General features: G+C 49.9%; 1 protein-coding gene across 1 annotated transcript in view; it reads right to left on the bottom strand.

Annotated features, from left to right (window-relative positions):
* Positions 1–19,860, bottom strand: part of RIPK4 (receptor interacting serine/threonine kinase 4) — a gene marked incomplete in the record, with an annotated part of 32,221 nt that overhangs the window by 6,802 nt on the left and 5,559 nt on the right. Inside the window, 6 exon segments of the mRNA XM_014590860.1 lie at positions 129–393; positions 1,518–1,621; positions 2,387–2,545; positions 5,090–5,139; positions 6,719–6,867; positions 11,214–11,505. Of these exon segments, the coding sequence (XP_014446346.1) occupies positions 129–393; positions 1,518–1,621; positions 2,387–2,545; positions 5,090–5,139; positions 6,719–6,867; positions 11,214–11,505 (1,019 nt within the window).

The raw sequence follows: 19,860 nt of genomic DNA, 5'->3' as shown, positions 1-19,860 counted from the left end.
GGGAAAGAGAAAACAAGAATTATCATCAGGTTGAGAGACTGGGCATTTGCCTCTGAAGCCGCACACGCCTCCACTAGGCCCATCATCAAACTCATCCTTGCTCAGGACACAGTGCATTCTGCACTCACCACCTGTGGAAGGCTCTCGTTCAAAGGACAGTGACAGTGATCCTCTGGAAGAGAAGGCGGAGTCCACAGAAGACACCCCCGAGAGCCTCTTGCCGCTGCTGGACGATGGGAGCTTGGACTCGGAGGAGCTGCGGCTGAGCTCTTCAGGGCCCTCTATAGTCTGAGAGATTCCAGAGTCCAGCTGTGACAGCAGCTCTGAGAGGCTGTAGTCATTATCAAAGGTGGGAGCAGAGGCACGCTTCAGCCGTGTGGACACGGGCACTGCCTGCAAGGGTAGGGGAGATGGGGTGGTGAAACCTGGGCCATACCTCATGTGACCCACCCACAGCCTAGACCCAGAAGGAGCAGGTGAACTCCAGGAAGGAGTGGGCAAGGAAGGAAAGGCTAACGGCCACTGCAGTCACCAGTGGTAACAGACAATTTGGCCAGTGTCACCATCGACACAGTGCTAGGGAGCCCAAGGACTCAGGGCTGCAGAGACACCCAGCAGGCCTCCTCAGCACCAGGACACTGAAAAGGGATGAGTGCATGGAGACGGAGTGTCCCCCTGCTCGGTGGCAGTGCACAGCATCACCCAGACCAAAGGCAAAAGGCAAATGAGCCCCAAGAGTGTGAAATGTGAGTGGCTGTGTCATCCATCAGGAACAGGTCAGCATTAGTAGAAAATAAATGGATAACACAGACATCCAAGCCAATCCAGTATGCACCAATGGGGCCCTTTGATCACGTTTCACCTAACACATGGAGAGGGAAGTAACTTTCCGATGTTACCATCTGATGGGATGCCCCAGTCCTCCCTCCTGAGAACTGCCTGATTTGCCCTCGCTGTATAGCTGGTACTGAGACAGTCACTGGTGGGCCATCTTTCTTTGCCTTGTGGGACCAGTTCTGTCCCTTGGTCACCACCTCTTAAGGCAACTTTGCTCCTTGACCATCACATGTACACCTGCCATGCTGGGACACCGGATGTACCATAAACGCTCACTTATCTCCCGATCTTACACTGACAGCATGGAGAGAAACTAAAAAACACAGTGCAGGCTCACTGTCAAGCTTCCCTTTAAGTCTGCCCGTGTTTACGACCCTAACAGCTCTTCAGCCTTAGCTCTTGGGATTTGGAGCTGCTGGGTCACCATAGTTAACACACACCAACAAGCAGCTATTTCATGTCATGCGTGCACTCACCCTGTTCCTGCATCTCTACAGGCAGGACGTGATTGGGCAGATAAACCTGGGGCATGTGGGACCTCCACTCCTAATGCCATAGGGCTCAAAAGGGATGAAGAGCAGCCCAGGTAAGCAGAAATTTGCAGACAGGAGGACTGGCCTGGAAGAGTCAATCATTGGAGCCAAGGATACGAGAAGACACCTACAGAAGACCCCTCTTACCTCACTCCGGGGTTCGGGTGGGCTTTTCTCATCCAGGTCATGAGTTGTTTCTTTCACTTCATCTTCAGGTTTTTCACATAGGTCCTCAGTTTCAGAAGTAATTTCTTTTGGGGAATAAAACAAAAATGGGCATGTCACTGGGGTGATTACTTCCACTCACTTTCTGCCTAAACATCTAACCCTGGGGACAGAAGAAATCACACCCCAAAGCCTCTCACACAGCTTGTCCCAGGCTGACCACACTGGGCAAGCCCAGGGGGCCCCATATGGGTGATTTGCCAACCAAACCTAGGCCTGCCTTCAGCAAGCATTTACAGGTTTCAGCAAACTAAAAGTAGGGGTCCCTGCTCTGGAGACCCAGATGAATGTGCATGTGCACACATATACATTGGCACCTGAAGGTGGTCCTGTGTCACTGCCATTTTCCCTGGCTGTTTTAGCTGCATGTGATGAATTTCACTTTCATCAGGGCTGCTTTCCTATACAAAAAACACATCTCTTCTATGAGGTCAGGATCCCAAGAGAAGGCCAGGCCTCTGGCCCCAGTAGTCTCCTAAAGGATCATCCCAATCTGACCTTGAGCCACCACACTCCAAATTCTCTGGGCTCCTCTGGGCAGCAAAACCAGCCTTGGCTGGGTGCTCAGGAGGGCAGTGGAACAGACAGCAGAGGTGACCACTGGTCTTGAGTGCAGGAGGGCCACAGGCTGGGGTAACCTGTTTAGGAGAGCTCGTCTTAGCCTACCTGTCCCTCTGTACATAGTCTCCTCCAACCCTATCCTGGTCATCTACTGTCTCCTGTGACCCGGCACAATGACCAGGCGCAGCCCCATTCTGGAGGACTGAGCTTGGGCCGTGCCCAGAGCTCACCTTGGAAGGTGGGCCGCTCACGCGGGTCCTCATGCCAGCACCTCTGCATGAGGCGTATCAGGTTGCTGCAGGCACGTGGCCGGGGCCTGCAGATAGGCGGCAGCTCTGGGCGGTGGCCCTTTACCACCTTCACCATGATGTGCAAGATGTTTTTCTCATCTGTAAGAAAGGCACATGAGTCAAAGTGGCTCTGGGGCAGAAGAGGCATGGAGTTCTTCTCTTTGTGGTTATGTAGGAAAGTTCAAAGGGACACACTGTGTGCATGTCCTCTGCCCTGTCCCTGGGAAGCCTCTTGAATCCCTGATTAGAGCTCAGATCTCTCTTCAACACCTACCCTCAAGGGCACATTTCTGTCTGCTTTTCACATCCCTCCTTCCCAGGGTTGTGATCTACCATGATGGAATCAGCACGGCACACAGCACCCCTTGCTGTGGGTCCATCCAGGTGGACCCAACTCTCTGCTGTCCCGCCAATGATGAAGAAATAGTCCCCAATTCCAATTCTTACACTAAAGTTCAGCCGTCCTCCTACCCCTAGCCTGTTCCATGAGCCAGCCACAGCACAACAGCCAGGACACCAGCCCTCCTTGTGGATGTACTGGGGCATATATGTGGGGGGACTTTTCCCCTCAATTCACTAGGTGGGCCCTCATTGGTCCACCTTTCCAATCTCCTTCACAGGCATGCCTAAGCTGTTATTGTTATTATTTTGGCCGTGGGATTGGGAAGGTTTGTGGCAACCCTCAGTAGCTAGGTCTCTAAAACCAGCTCATGCATGCACTAGACTCCAAGCTCCTTGCTACCACAGACCCTGTACTCCCAGCCCTCAGTTCTGTGAAGGGAAGTCTTGGAAATGCAGGCACTGGCCAGCTGGTGCGGGGAGCTGGTCTGCAGCCACCACAGCTGCCAAGTGTCTTCTGATACCTGTTCCCCTTTCCCGTTAAACCTCATGCAGTAACTATTATTACACGATATTTCCATGACTCAAGACTTCCCAACCCAACAGGACTTCTAAATAAAAGGAAAATAAACACCTAGCATGTTTACTGCTGCCAAACACGGATCAAAAAAGCTCACTAGAGGGACCAGCAGTTAGCGTACTGGCTATGTCACCAGACTCCCATGTAGTCGACTGCAGTTCGCGTCCCGGACCCGGTGGCTTAAAACTCACGCCAGATGCGTGTGCGTGCGTGCCCAAGATCCCAAGAGGAGAATGGAGGAGAAGGGATTGTGGCGTGGCCATCCCCCCTGGGGGGGGTGATTTCTCACTTTCTGTCTCTCTGTCTCTCTCTGTCTGGTGAGCGCACGTGCCCTATAGCAAAAACCTCTCCAAAAAAAAAAAAAAGCTCACTAGATGCCTGGTACTCCTGCACCTTGAACCCCACTATCTACCAAGTAATAAAATACAAGGGCCTCGGCATTTACACACGCACCAGGCTTCAGTGTCACATTGGCCAGACAACTTCCTGTCCCACTAGCATGCTGCCATACCACCAAAAACCTCAGGCCATGGGACTCCATGGGACACGTAAGCAAGTAAGGAAGGTGACAAGTAGTGAAGCTAGACAGAGATGGCCTGTTAAAAGAGGGATGTCAGAACATATTCCATTCTTCCTACTGGAATATTTTAAAGCTCCCAATATACTCTAAATCTTGAGACCCTTGGGCAACCTCTCCCTGCTGACACGTTTTTGTACAATGGTGCCTAGCCTTTCCAACCAGTAGGGGTCCCAGAGTTGGGGCCAAGCACTCACTAACTCTGACCTATATTTTTAGACATTTTTTGTTCAGACTATAAAGTACCATGAGTAGACCAGATAAGCCTATAGAGAAAAAGTGGAGTCTTTCTTCCATGAAGCTAAAAAGCACTTGATGTTTACAAGCCAAGTTCGTAAAGTTTTGCTGGGGGGAGTGGGTGCGGGGAAGGAAACACTCCAGCTCTCGGCTGGGCAGCAGGGACCTGGTGTACACATTTGTGTGGAAACTCCCTGAACAGTCCTGGAGATCAGCCACTAAGCCTATGAATGTACTGAGCATTACTCGACTATACGCTTTAAAATGGCTAACATGGCCAAGTATATGTATGTCACATATTTGACCATTTAAAAATTAAAGGAAGCATTGGTTGGAAATATCCAGAACAGGCAAATTTGCAAAGACAGAAAGGTTAGTGGTTGCCAGGATGGGGAGGAGAAAGGAATGGAGTGTCTGCTTAATGGACATGGGGTTTCTTTTGGGGCTGATGAGAACGTTCTGGTACTAGATAGTGCGGATGGTGTACGACACTGGTGGTGTGCTTCATGTCACTGAATTGTATGCTTTAAGTGGCTAAAATGACAACTTCTGTTATGTGTATTCTATGACCAAAAAAAAAAAAAAATTAGTGGGCACCTAAAAAAGAAATCCACTGAATGGACACTTTGGACTTGTGCCTTTCCCTGCATATAAATTACACAGAGCACCTCATTAGCACAGAGAAACGCCTGCCACAAGGGGGTAGAAGAGGGCGGGGCAGGGCAGAGCAGCTCCCCACACACTCCAAGGACTGTCCAGCTGGCTTGGAAGCTCAGAGAGACACAGTGCCCATGGGAGGGTGGCTTACAGGTAGTATTTAAGGACTGAGAAAGCACAACCCAGTATAAAAACACACCCTCCCCTTTCCGAGAAAGCCCTATTCACTACACCTCGAAGATGGTCCACTCACCTGCAAACGGCTTTCTCTGTGTAAGCACGCCCCAGATAACGATGGCAAAGCTGGAAGAGAAACCAGGCCTGTTAGTGTCTGGGAAACAGAGCTTGAGAAAACCACTCTGAAGCCTGAGAGAGAAAGAGACGGAGAGAGAGGCCATCAAAATATTTCCCATTGGTTTTTCAAAGGGGAAAATACCCTGATAGTGAATCTTCTCACACTGTTAGGACAGAACTCTGCCAACTGAGCTCAAGTGTTTGAACAGCCTGAGACACCTGTGAAGGGTGCAGTACTGTACAACTGGACCTTAACTCTCAGGGAGAATGGCCTGCTGCTTAATTCACAGTCATCGTCCTGCAAACACCAGGCACGGGGCAGGTGCTCAAGCATTTGCTAATGAGTGATTGGGAAGTTCATGTCCTCCCTCCCCTCTCCTCTGCTAGGGCTTCAGTCTATGAAGACACAGATTCAGGTTCTGATCAAATGCTCCTGACTGAGGATCTCTGAGATTTCATCAGCATGTTGTTAAAGAAAGTGCATACACATTATAAGGTAGCATTCCGGCTGAATGCCCAGAGCCCTTTTGGGCTTGTTGGGGGATATATAGAGGTAAGGATATAGAGAGTGAGCTGAATCTGATAAATTGAGTTAGATATATATGAATGTATGTATGCACATGTGTGTGTGTGTGTGTGTGTGTGTGTTCCCAAAATTGAGCTACCACCAAGCACTGAGTTGACAGTGGCTGTTCATAGAGACATGAGAATTCACCACTGAGAAATAACTGAAATCTGTAAGTTCAAAAGTTAAAACTCTCAACCATAAGATAAACAAAAGAAACTTACTTCCCCCAAAGTCTACAAGCTGTGACTAGTCCCCGAAGTGCAATCTGGCAGCTGTGGTGCTCATAGGCCCAGCTAAGCACAGCACAATGACTACTGTCAAAGCAGCCAGCCAGGACCACAGGCGGCGGTGAGGACAAAGCAGGGCTTGAGTGCTGAAGAGACCAGTCAGTCACAGCATGGAGGACCATAGCCACAATGAGAGGCTTAAGTGCACGCCCACACCCTCCCTCCCTATCTTCTCCAAGTCTGTGTGATTAAGACCTTCTTAGTTCTAAAGGACACCAGGTGACTTGAGGCTTGTTCTGTGGCCGTACAAGTCCTGCTGACGTTGGTTTGCGAGCTGCTGTGGGTAGCTCTCACCAGAGGTAAGCAGCATCAGGAAGTGTGAGCACTCCCTTCACAAAATTCACGGGAGACTGAATTTTGGAGAGCCCAAATCCAAATGCGTTTACAGGTGCACAGACCATTTAGAGCATCAGCTCTTCCAAAAGACAAGCAATAAAACCCACGAGTCATAAAAATGCGGAGGCTTTTGCAGTGTGGGAGCTGCCAGGCTGGTTCAATTAACTGGCTCGAACTGGCACCAACCACTGACATTCCCCATGTCAGCGGGCAGCATTCATAGGAAAGAAGGTCCCTGTATTCCTGTGATAACCTTTATCTGCCGGCTAAAAGCCCGGACCCAATAGCACACATGACTTGCGTTAGCACAGAACCCCCATTTGATGAGCACTGAGAACCTTTCTGAAAGTTGCTATTCAGGGCCCAAAGAAGCAGGGCCTGAGGCATAGCCACACACCTGTACACGTCGTGCTTGGTGTCGAAGAGCCGGCTCTTCTCTCGGATGCGCTCTGGAGGCAGGTAGGCAATGGTGCCGAACAGGCCATCCATGCTGAGGTCGTGGGAGTGGGACAGCCCGTTGCACTTGGCCAGGCCAAAGTCAGAAATCTGCAACACAGCAGCCAGACAAGGCTTTAGCTCCCAGCAATGCCACACATGGCCTCTGAGGACATTAGCTACACTTCCCCTCTGCAGTGGTGGAGGGCGCGGTCCCCCATGCCTGCCCGGTGGGAGTTGGGGCTGTGTTCCTCTAGGCAGTCCTGCCCCAGCAAGTGGGGAGGCTCAGACAGCTGAGACAGAACCAAGTCTGGGCACACTTGATGGACAGGGGAGAAAAGGATTACTAGGCTTCAAGGGAGGATTCACTGGGGGAGAGAGAAAAACTCAGGAGGAATTATAGACTCGCTTCTGGAGAGCATCCTGTTTGCCACTGCTGCTAGCCAGTCAGCAGAAAGGGAAACGAACCCCCTCAGGGTGCAGCAGAGACATGTGACAGTCAGCCAGGGCTGGATCCGGTTATGCAACCTGCCAGCTGGGAGGCGGGCAAGTGGCTACAAGACCTTTAAAGGGAAACACGCCTTCCAAAGCCCTTTAAAGCCAGTGAAGCACACACCTCCCAAGCTCGAAGGAGGTTCTGTTTTCCGCTGGGAATGTTTTGTGATCAATAGGCACTTGCTCAACAATACAGGAATATGAATTTAAGAAATAGATAACTTGCTGGCTCCTTCACCAAACACATGGCATTTGAGGAAAAGGTTTGATAAACCTCTCCTTTGGCAATGTCTGCCAGTCCTGAGGAGCACCTAGACACCAGTTCCTCCAGAACGCACCTCTGCCTCCTGTGTCCGCAGGCAGTGTCCTTAAAGCTCACTTAAACCTACAACTGGGGACCTCTCAGGTCCCACTGGAGCACCTGCCTTTCCTCCCAGTGCTCCTGGCTCCCTGAACCAATCAGACTTCTTTGAAGAGGCTAAAGCACTGTATAAGGATTGAGTTCCACAACTCAACAGCATTATTGAGGCTCCTAATCCACATTGGAAACAGCGCCTGGTCCCCTTCTATTCTCCTTCAAGGCTTGTGGATTTCTAAAGCCTCTTGATTAACCCTAGACTCCTCCCCAAACACACCCGTGGAGTGATAGGAAAAGGGGCTGACTCAGGCCTTTAATTCTGGGCTAGCCAGGTCCATGAGATGAGCCAAGGGCCTGGCATCATTGCTACACAGCAGAGAATCTAGGAAGGTAACTCTTAGGGATCCTGGAGCACGTCTTCAGGGAAGCGACAGGAGGGGAGCTTGCAGACCTGGGCTGCACTGAAGCACATCATGGTAAGGCGCCAGTTCTGGGCCCCTCTTGCTCCAGGTTTGTTCTGAAGCCTTCAAGCTTCCACAGCCCCTGAGAGATCCCCCTCCATCCCACACCATCACCAGTAAGGAAAATGCCAATTCTCCAAAATAAAACCACCACTAATCCTGCAAACCTATAAAACAGCTCCAAGCTGGGAGACAGAATAATGTGTTGTTTCTGAACCGAGAAAGTTCCAGTTCACTGACCAACAGTAGCTGGAAACATTTTCAGTTCAGAAGGGATGATAGACTAGGATGCAGGGATCCCACCATCAGAACTGCCCCCACTGAGTTTGCAACCTGTCACCATCAAATATAGTGACCACTTCCAAAGGCACTTGGTGAAGAAATACACACAAATCCTCTGTAAAAGCTCTGGCACCAAAATGCGAACTTGGAATTCAGAACTCTGCAGAGGGCTGAGGCCTTCCCCTCCAAGTTCCCTGGCCTGGCCCCGGCTGCTTCCTTGCCTGTCGTCTCTTGTTTGGGTACCCAGAGCTGCCTCATGGTCCCTTACTTGGCAGTAGGACACCTTGCCATCACTGAACAGCCAAACCCTATCACCTACAACAAACCTTCACACTGCCCGAGAATGCCAGGTGCTCAGGGCTTACAGGCACCCCCAAACTAGGCGAGGCCAGGAAAGGAGCCCGTTAAGGCTTCAGAGGAAGGCCTTTCTAGACACAGGAAAACACAACCCTGTGTCACCCTTTGAATGCAGTCTGATCTGGGTAAAGTAGATATATAAATGCAGTCTGAGATTTTAAACCAAATTATTCCATTTTTAAATCTGAAACGGATTACATTGAAATTCATATTTCAATAGTAATGCTCTGTGTATTTAATACTGTGTAAGAGCAAGTAGTACTTTAATATTAAGCATACTTAATATACTTTCAAGGCAGGTGGTCACTGTGAAACTGTCCATTTCTCTCTATACAAGAAGGCCCCCCACATGGACAGCACAAGGAAGGTGGTGGGAGGGCAGCTCATGATCCTACTGGGAGTCACCTGGACACCAGTGGCCAATCTGCAAAGCTCCCAAGCTTCACCTTCTGGAATGAAAGCACTGACTCCAGACCCGCTCCCGTTGTTCTCCGACGGCCAAGCAGCTATTTCTAACACTGAAGGAATATGTCATATAAATTTATTTTTCAATTTGTTTTCAGGCTTCTCAGGGGTGGTGATTAATATGCCTGATTAAGAAAGGCATCACACAAAAGCGACCTTTCCTGGGGCCTTCCAGAGTACGCTCAGGAAAGGGGGTGTTGAGTTCCAGACTTGACAGATGCTGCGTCACTTCCTGTTCAGCAAGAACGCTCCCTTCCTGGCACTCCAAAGTCTTTACCGACACCCACTAATGAAAACTGTCACCTGGGCACCAGGTCTTCAAAACTAGATGGTTATATGGAAAGGAGAAAACAACATTCAAACTAAAGAACTCCACAATCAATGGTGTAAGCCGTAGCTTGACAGAGAACAGCAATCAGTCTGTACTGAGCAAGCGTTAGGCGTCTACTCTGTGCCCAGGGCTGGGGAAGATCCCTAGACGGAGAGTCAATATCCTGACTGGAAAAGATGATCTTCTGGTAACAAACATGACATCAACAGTCCCACCTTGGCCAAGCATTTTATCTTCATTGGCCCCTAGCAACAGTCTAGAGATAGGTATCACTGCCCCTTCACCTGCCTTTGGGCTAGGAGACAGAGCTGGCGGGGAAGTGGGGGGGCTGCTTCCGCAAGGCTTTGCCCCTAAGGAAAACATCCAGGAGGATATTACTGTCAGAAAAGGCAGGGCCAGTGTGGAAAGGGAAGGAGCCAGTGATGGCTGTGACTCTGCAAAGATTCCTGGCTTTGCTTACCCACGCAAAGGGCTGTGTCTGCGTTTGTGGTACCTGACAGTACCCAGAGGACATTCAGAGTGGACCCCGAGGAGGCCCATTCCAAGTAGCCCTCTGCGTGCTACAGGCTTAAAAATAAGGCCTTTGTACACCCCTGTTCCAGCCTGACACTGCTTCCTGCCTCCCTGGCCCTCAAACCTGAACTTTCATGGCTTTTCTTGGGATATTTCTTCTACCTTGAGGTTCTAATGCTATCTGCACCTACTACTGACAGCAGGAAAGCCCAGTCCTATCTGAAGAACTATCCCTGTAACATTCCCTCTCCCCCATGGGGAGGGGCCATGTGACTGCTGTCACTTGGTTGTGTGAACAAGTCATATTTGCCAATGGGTCAGCTGGGAAATCAAGGGTCCCAGGGCTGCAGAAAGGGGTTCCAGCCTCTGCCCCGGGACTCATAGCTAGGCCACCCTGACCACAAACATGATCCCTCTAAACCCCTGCTCAGCCAGAGCCAAAGTCCGCTGTCCCCACTGTTCTGTTTCCTGTGCTGTGAAGACTAGGGCAGCTCCTGCAGGCCAAGCCTCTGGCACACAGAGGGAGGAGTTCCCTCCTGGGGTAGGTTGCAGGTTTGGGAGCAAAGGTTGGGCTGCTCCCTGGGCCCACAAGACCCATGTTCCTTGGGAGTCTGTCAATGTTGGGGTGAAGGGTGGGGGTGTCTACTATAAAGCCCAGCCCTGAAAATGACAAGGGAATGGGAATCCCAGGGTCCTAGATGTGAGCAGATCCAGGAAACTACCACAAATCCAGTTTGAACATTATCTAATTTTCATTCCCACTACCTCAATTCCATTTCCCTTGGCACGGGAGCACTTCCATCTTAGCTAAAATCTTACTACTGAGCGACACTTCTCTATGGGACAACTTACAATGACTGTCCAGAGCAAAAAAACGACTTCCCTGCTGCCCTCCAACCAGCTGCACAAGGTGCAGCATGGCCTGGGTGCAGGGAGCAACCACATGCATACAGCGCGGGCCAGAACTTAACCAGCCCCACCCAGAGCAGGGTCTAGGTCCTGCACTCTGGTCTCTCCTCCTGGTCAGGCCAACAGAGAGGCCTGGCCAATCTGCAAAGCTCATGTGCCCCACAGCCAGAATAGCAAAGTGACCCAAGCAAGAGGCGAGCGGGCTCCTGCACTACACCTCATGCCAGCTCCCTTGGAGATAGAGCTACCATTCCTCAGACCTCCCATGGGTCCAGGGCTTCTCTACCTTGACATGGTAGTGGGCATCCAGCAGAATGTTTGCCGGTTTGAGGTCCAGGTGCAGGAGCGGCGGGGACATGCAGTGCAGGAAGTTCATGCCCACGGCTGTCTCATGCACGATGCGGAAGCGCAGGTCCCATGGTAGAGGCTCTGAGGCCAGTAGCTTCTCCAGTGAGCCTGTCTCCATGTACTCCATGACGAGGCCCACGGGTTCCTGGCAGATGCCGTACACGGGCAGGATATACCGGAACTTGGCCATCTCCATCTTCTTGGCTTCCTCTAGAAGCTCCATGCGCTCCCTGCAAAGGTTAAAGGCATGTAGTAAGTGCAGCAGTCACCAGCCCCACACGAGGCACCTCAGCCGGAAGGCAGCCAGCCTCAGACTGCTGATGACAGTGCTCAGATGCACCCGTGGAGCCACTTTTATGTCACATAATTAAGCCAGGTCGTCCACATCTGCAGCCCTGAGGCTGCTCAACTACACTGTGGATTATGGGGTGCCCCAAGGTAAGGAGGGGAGAGATGCTAGTGGTCATCTGGAAACTGTGCTAACGGCTATGACACGTGGCACTGAGCCAATGCTGGGGTATCTTAGTCTACAGGTAAGTGTACCAATCCCTCATCCTGGGATATGGCAAGAAAAACGTAGGTATGATTAAAAGTTGTAGGACCAGCAGATGGCGTAATGGTTATGTTGCTAGATTCCCACATGATTGGCAGTGGTTTGAGTCCCAGACTAGGTAACTTAAAACTCAGACTGAGTGCGTATGGGTGTTTGTCCAAGATCCAGAGAGGAGACTGGGGGAGAAGGGACTGCAGCATGGCCAGTGATTTCTTGCTTTCTGCCTCTCTTTTGAGTGCACATGCCCTACCTATAGCAAAAATCTCTTTAAAAAAAAAAAAAAAAAACGTTGTAACTAATTTAGCCATGGAAACTTTTCTATCCAACACTTTAGCTGGCTCAGTATTCCCTAATCCAATCTCACACTTAAATAATGGAATGGAATTAGTCTAAAGCAAAAGTTTGCCACAGGCCAGACCCGACCAGCCACCATTTTATACGTAACATTTGTCATTTGAACCTTTTAAGTATATAGTTCAACGTCATGACACACGTTTCCCATCTATATAATCACTGCCATCTCCACCCAAAACCTTTTCATCATCCCCAGCAAAGTTCTGTATCCATTAAATACATCCCTCCCGGTGCCCCAGCCCTGTTCCCGTAACCTCTCTTGTGCTTTGTCTATGAATTTGCCTATAAGTAGAGAAGCCTCATTACAACAGAAGCCTGATGGCCTCCAAAGCCTGAAATACTTACTCTTTGGCCCTTTATGGAGAAACCTGTACCTCTGATCTAAATCACTTTCCTGACACCCCTGTTCTTACCAACTAGAATCCCAGTGCCATGGTCTGGATTGGCATTATGGGTCAGAAGTCTCAGAATGCATCCCAGAAAAAAGGCTGATTTCCACAAGGATGCATTTTGGCCATGTACGATCTAGGTCAGTGATTCTCAAACTCGGCCGCAGTGGAGCACACTCAAGTAAAGCTGTTGAAATGCAGATTCCCAGGCACTGCTCTTTGAGAATGAGTTCCAGGTTGGGGCTGGGAGTCTGCTTGGTAAGAGTAAGCTCCTTGCAGAAAGCATCCAGAACCACCTGGACAGACCCAACCTATCCAAGAGCGAGGATCAGAGCAGCTCCAGTGCCGGTACAAATCAGGTGGCAGCCTGGGGCAGGTGACTCCCCCAGAATGAGGAGTCCAGCATGAGACCCTGTCCATCACCCTAGACTCAGCTCACAGCTCACTCCCAGCACAGGGAAACCACCCAGCACCCGCTCCCACTTCCTAGCCTACCACTCCCAGCATAGGGAAACCACCCAGGACTGGCTCCCACTTCCTAGCCTATTAGCCTAAGAAAATCCATAACACAACCAAGAGTACATGTTCATTTCTTACTGAGCCACCTCCCCTTTGCAACCCACTCCCAGGTTTCCACTACAGACACAGAAACATTTCCCCCTGCAGGAAGGACAGCAGACAGAAGCAGCCCCCTGGACTTGGTTTACCAAAAGCTGCAGCACCAAAACCCTTCCTGTGTTGAGCTCTCACTGGAGGATTTCCTCTATCAACTCAGGGCAAGCCCTGCAGCTAGGCACTGGGTGTAGATCAGGGATTCTCAAGTAGGGGTCACCATGTCCCCAGGGGATGGGACAAAGTCTGGAGACATTCTTGTTGTCCCAACTGGATGATATGGCTAAAGATCCCACATGCTTAAAGGGCACAGCTTTAAGGCAGGGGTGGTCCAGCCCCACATGCCAGTAGCAGAACCCCTGGCATAGACCAAGTTAATGTTAATGCATTTTCAGCCAAATTTAAAATAAACTACTATAGGAGCCAGCCAGTCACTTGATGGTTATGGTAATTGGATACCACATGCCCAACTGAGCTGTTCAAGTCCCAGACCTGACAACTTGAAAAAACATGACAGACGTGCACCCAAAATCAAGAAAAGACTGGAGAAGGGATTACTGCATGGCTATCCCCCCTGGGGGAAGGGGTGCTTTCTCACTTTCCCTCTGTCTCCCACTAACACACGTGCCCTATAGCAAATTTAAAATAACATATTTCATTTGTTGCTAAGTATTTGCTGAGCACGTACAGTGTGTTAGGACTGATGACAAGAGGCCCCCTTCCTGTGTTTGTGTTTATCTTCTAGGACAGAAGGTGAAAAATCACACCAACACAGAATGTGCAGTTAAAACCTGAGTCCAGGGGCCAGCAGATGGTGTAATGGTTACATTGCTGGACTTACATCGACTGCATGGCTGACTGCAGTTCGAGGTCTAGACCAAGTGGCTTAAAACTCACACTGGGTACATATTGGAGCATGCCCAAAATCCCAAGAGGAGAATAGGGAGAATGCCCAAAATCCCAAGAGGAGAATAGAGGAGAAGGGACTGTGGCATGGCCACACACACCCCCCCCCAGGAGGTGATTTCTTGCTTTCTGTCTCTCTGTCTGTATCGTTCACTGGTGAGCACATGTGCCCTATAGAAAAATCTCTACCCTCCCTCCTAAAAAAAAAAAATCTGAGTCTAGTATTTTGTAAGGAAAGCACATGAGAGGCTCTGGGAGCAGTAGGGGGGACCCTAAGTCAGGTGGGAAGAGAGCAGTAGAGAAGGGCTCATGAGAAAGCCTAGGGTGGGAGGAGGAGGCTAGGCAAAAAGAGCCTTGAGGGACTTAGGCTGGTCAGCAAAGTGGAAGGGAGACATTTCTGGAGGAAGAGTCGATAAGGCTGGATGACCAATGGATGGGGGTAGGGAGAGAGAGAGAGAGGGCAAGGATGGACCCCAAGACACTGAGCAGTTCCCATCCAGGGACACCCCTGGAGGAGGGGATGGGAGATCATGGGGGAAGGGGCAAAACCCCAAAGATTTACTTGAATATACTTAAAGAGCAAGGAATGCCCCTGGATTTAGGGACAAGTGAAACAGGTACCAGGAATAAACTATTTAAATTACTATACAACAAATGAGTTAGCTGGCAGGCTTACTTAGCACTCTGGTTAAACGACCAACCAGTGGAAAACAAGATGTCCACAAGAGCGCAGTGGGGGCCCTTGGCTGCACTAAGCAGAAGCACCCCCCCCCACACACACACACACACCCTTGCTGCTCCCTCCCTCCAGGGGAACCGCCATTATGAGGCCACAGGTTCTTGTGCACAGGTCAAGATGGCCAACCACCTCACTGCAGGCGACAGGGTTTGGGGGGGGGGCGGGGCACAGGGCCACACACAGGGACAAACCCCAATAGCACCCAGGGTGTGCTGGCTTGGTGACCATAATCCAAACCAGGCTGGTGGTCTTCCCAACTCTGTGCCCAGTTTCAACAGTCACCTGAGGAAAGGAAAGCAAAGGGTCGGGTGCCAACATCAAGCATCATTTCAAACAAATCTGGTCACTACAGAAAGAAAATGACATCTCTGGACTCCTTTCCTCACTTTCTAGGAAGAGGAGTAGCTCAGACTTCGTTATTTAAACCAGCCCAACCAGCACCTCTGATCACTGCTCCTAACCTCCCACTGCTACTAATGCATAGACGTTGCTGCTCCCATTTCGTGTCTCCTGAAGAATCATTTGAGTGTCCCCTACCACTTTTATTTTCTTTTTTAAAAGTGGCCAGCTGACCACCCCTCCCCTACTAGTGTGGGAGTCCCTTGGCATCTGCACTAAGTCCTGCGGCAGGATTGAGACTCACTTCCAGTGTGACACAGTGCAAGGCACACCCTCCTGCAGAAGGCTTTGAGGAAGTGACAATACAGGTATTTACAGGCCAGCATAAACAAAGGCCACTTTCCCATGTCCTGTCAACATTCTGAGAGTGAGTCCTCTAAGCAAGCATGCATTTTGAGAACAAGTGAATTAAATTAAGGCCAAATATTGTATTAAGCGGAAGCTCTGAGCCACTCTGCAAATTGTCTTCTTCCACTTGCCCAAAGGGCTTAATACATAAACCCTAGCGACTTCTGACTGCGGAGCTCATTAGCGACTCTCCTAACCGCCGCAGGCAAGCACCAGGCACGCCTCCCTCCACACCACACCAAGTTCAGCTAGTTCCCATTCTCTCCTGCTCTGAGCCCTTTATGCTGAACAGAGACCCATTTACCTTGCTTTAATAAAGAAAGAAAGAGAAAGGGAAAAAAGCCAAGATTGCTGATTTGTCCCTGAAAGCTGATCCCACTTCAGTCTTCAGTGGGATCCCCTCTCGCCTTGCCCAACTGCCTGAAGAGACCTGGTACTATTTCCCCCCTTTACGGGCCACACATTTCAGGGTATTTTGTCCAGGAAAATGAGCCATGGTTTCCAGAGACAAAAGCACCATCTCCATGACAGTAAGATCAGAAATGCCTTGGGCACGTTGGACTCTGAGAAAGGGGCTCTGAAGACCACCCAGCAGGAGGTTCTTGGACAGTGCTGGGGTGGCTGCAGCCCCCTTGCATGTCAGCCTTGATTTTGCTCAAAAGGGTCAGTACATTTACGGAAATTTATGCCACTGATTTTCCAGTAACCACTGAGCCAAAACCCATTATTTTGGCCTTTCCATGGTGGTCTCTGCCCAGATACATCCCCCCACCCCCCCTCACTCCTCCCTCTGAAACCTCAGAAAAAGGCTTTTCAGATAAGAGCGATTTAGAAGTTCTCAAAAACTCAGAGCTCAGAATAATAAAAATACCCCCCCGGGCTGTTTTTGTTAATAGCACTTATTTTTAAATATACTTTCCCACTAAACAGTGTAAATGCTGATGAGCACACATAGAATCTGTAGATTTACCATCATAACTATTATTTTAAGACCTCGAGAGATTTGGAAATCAGCCCGGGGCTTCAAAGCGTTAGGGAGGAGGGTCCCTGATCCAAGTCTCAGTCTCATCTGCACCCACCAAATCCCGTTTCTGACTTTTAACAGTGTAGCATTTCTGGGCCATCGGCAACTCCAGATAGCAGTCTTAGTTAAAATACAACCTTGGGACCAGCAGTTAGCGTAATGGCTATGTTGCTGGACTCCCATGCAGTCGACCGTGGTTCGAGTCCCGGACCCGGTGGCTTAAACTCACGCCGGACACGTGTGTGTGTGTATGCCCAAGATCTGGAGGGGAGAATGGACAAGGGATTGTGGCATGGCCATCGCTTTCTGTCTCTCTGTCTCTCTCTGTCTTTCTGGCAAGTGCACATGCCCTATAGCAAAAAAACTCAAAAAAATAAATAAAATACAACCTAAATACTGTGACCAGCTAAAATTGTCCTCACTCAGGCACAGTTCAGAAGGGATGGCTGTGTATCTTCTCCTCCCTTCATTGCTGGGGAAAAGGCTGTCGATTCTGTTTCCCGGCAGGAACAGAGAAAGCATCCCACCACCCCAGAGTCCATTTTGGTTCCAGATGGAAAATGTCTGGGCATTAATAGGTTGAAATTCAGGTATGATTCTTCAAAGGTGCTCTTTGAAGCACTTAAATTAATTTAACAGTCTCATTTAGGGCTGGCTGAAGTTTGAAGGGGTCTTTAAACAGTCTATGGAAAATGCATATTATGAAAAACTATGCAGGGACTTCGATTTATCACACAAAAATAAACTTGTACTTTGAGGACAAGTCTGACTACGAGGCATGTTTCGCCTCCTCTCCGAGCCTAGGTCACTCATATTCTGCTTAGAAATAATCCATGTTAATTATTGTTACAGAGTTGGTGATTTCCACCGACAACTTCAATCCCATTTTTCTCACAAACTTTTAAAAGTACCCTCAATTCCTGCATCCCAAAGAGGGCACTGAAGGAGAGAGAAACATCAGAAATAGTACCACATAGATCATTTCTAAAAGACCTCTGCAGAGAAGCCATAGGTTCTCCTTCCACTCATCAGAAATTCCAGAGCCCAAGAGACCATGTGGATGCAGGGGAAGCGGCGGTTTCCCTCCCTCTGGGAAGCAGAGTACTTTGGAAAGCAGAAAGAGGGGTCGAGAAGGGGTAAGCTACGGGAAGTGGCAAATAAAGGACGAGGCTGAGCAGGCGGGTGGGGGAGCGCGCGCTGCACTCAGGCAACAAAGGGCTGTGCAGGAGACACCTGGGAACTACCTTCGGGAAAACAGTCGGAAAGATGGTTTCATCATCTGTTAGCTGATGCCTCTCAGCTAGGCCTTCTGCACGCCAATCCAATTACGTTCCCAGGGTACCTCGGAGGGGTTCCCACACTGCTATTTTTAAAACTGACAAGAAACGGGCTTGTTCAATGTGGGCTCTGTAGGTACAAACCCAGGGTTTGCTCGGGCTCGTCCTGACTAGCCGGTGCTGAACTCGGCATTAGCTGCTCCTGGAGGCGCCAGGCACTTTGTTATTCTGAGCTTCCTCTCAGATGGGGGCAGGGAGCAGAGGAATGGGCATTAGGGGTCACTTTTCTCCACAGGCATTAGTGCCCATCCCTAGGCCCAATGAACCCAACAGGGAGACCAGATGGCACCCCAAACTCATCCAGCAAGACCCTTCCAAGGCTCCAAGAGCCTCCCAAGGTCCATAAGGAGAGGACATTAGGGACATTTCCTTGCCCCCAGGGAGCCTTGATGGGTGTCTGGGGGCTGAGCAGCCCCTTCCCACCTTCTCGCATGGAATGAACACTCACATGGCCTGGGGCACCCACAACTGAGAAGCCCAGAGCAGGTTTTGGGGAGCAGCCAGGTGCTCTGGCCAAGGGGTGGATAAAGGCTGAGGAATGGCAGCCGCGCAAGGAGCCAGGAAGCTCCAGCCCACCTTGAATGGCAAGCAACCCTGGCCAAGGAAAATGGGCCTCACCCACTCCTGTAACCTTTGGTGGGTCACTAGGCAGCAGGTGCAGAGGGCCAGAAAGAACTCCAATCACCCTGGGAAAAGGCCCAGACTCATGCAGTCCTTCAAAGAGGCCTGAATACTTGCCAGGAAGGATGCAAGGCTGGGGGCTTCAGACAGAAAGCTCAGGAAATTCCGTGCCTTGCAAATACAGTCAGTGAGAGCGGAAACAGCTCATCGAAAGAGCACCAAAACGTTTGGCAGGACAGGTGTCACAACAATTATATTATTTCAAGGGTCAGATGAAGGGTCAGCAGCTAGCACTGCTGCTAGCTCCTCCTGTACCACGGCAGGACCCATGCAAATTTCTAACAAGAGTCTGACACTGAGTGTAGTCAGTAATTAATCCAAAGGAGTCGACTTCTCTAGCAAGAGCAGGAGTTCAGCCATCTTCTCAATCAGAGAAAGCAACCACTGCTGCAAATGCAGAACCCCAGCCTGCTCTACCCAGCCCAGCCAAATGCAGGAGGCGAACACTTCCTGCTGGGCGATGCTGACCTCGACCTAGCTGCCTGAAGACATGTCTCCTCCTGCACCTGCCGGCTTTGGGCAGGGCAGGAAAAGCTTCCAGTTAAAGGACAAAACACCTTTCAACCAGGCTATGCAATATTCTAAATGACCCGACTCAAGTGGAGAAACCCCATCTCCAGTGAGGCCACCCAAGAAAACAGAGGCTGACAGCTGGAGATAACAGTAGATTCTAAGGATACAGGGCTGAGTCAGCCCAGCGACATGCTTGTTTACCTTGTTATTCCAATACAATAAATTGTATTTAAAAGGATTTGCACACTTCAGCTAGAAGGCTGCATCAGTGGAAGGAACACCCTTGAGCACAAAAAAAAACACCCCTGTGGACAGGGTCTTACCTTTCAGAATCCCACCACTGGCTGGTATTCTAAGTGGTTTGGATTTTAACAGAATAACCGTAGCGCCCCTTGCAGTCTGAGAAGTTCCCAGGAGCAGAGGCAGAGTGGGGAAGAAGGTAGAGCCCCTTGTGCAGCCTCAGCAAGTATCTCACCGTGGAGCTACTGGCAATCTTACGAAGCCTGTCACCACCCCAAGAAACACTGGGTTTGAGGAGAACAGCAAAAAGTCACCTTCACCTCTACTATGTAGTCATCTACCCAACGGTGAAAACACAAAGGGAATGGACTAGGGCCTCTTATCCTGAGAGGGATAAAGGAGTCTTCAAAAAAATTCATAGATAGTGCACACTATGAAAATTTATAAAAGAATTTCAGTTTTTTCTTTCTTTTTTTTTTTTTTTGCAAAA

The sequence above is a fragment of the Tupaia chinensis genome, unplaced genomic scaffold (assembly GCF_000334495.1).
Source record: "Tupaia chinensis unplaced genomic scaffold, TupChi_1.0 Scaffold000492_1, whole genome shotgun sequence".
Classification (NCBI taxonomy): domain Eukaryota; kingdom Metazoa; phylum Chordata; class Mammalia; order Scandentia; family Tupaiidae; genus Tupaia; species Tupaia belangeri.
The sequence above is the reverse complement of the archived record's forward strand: the minus strand, read 5'-3'. Positions and strand labels throughout refer to the sequence as shown.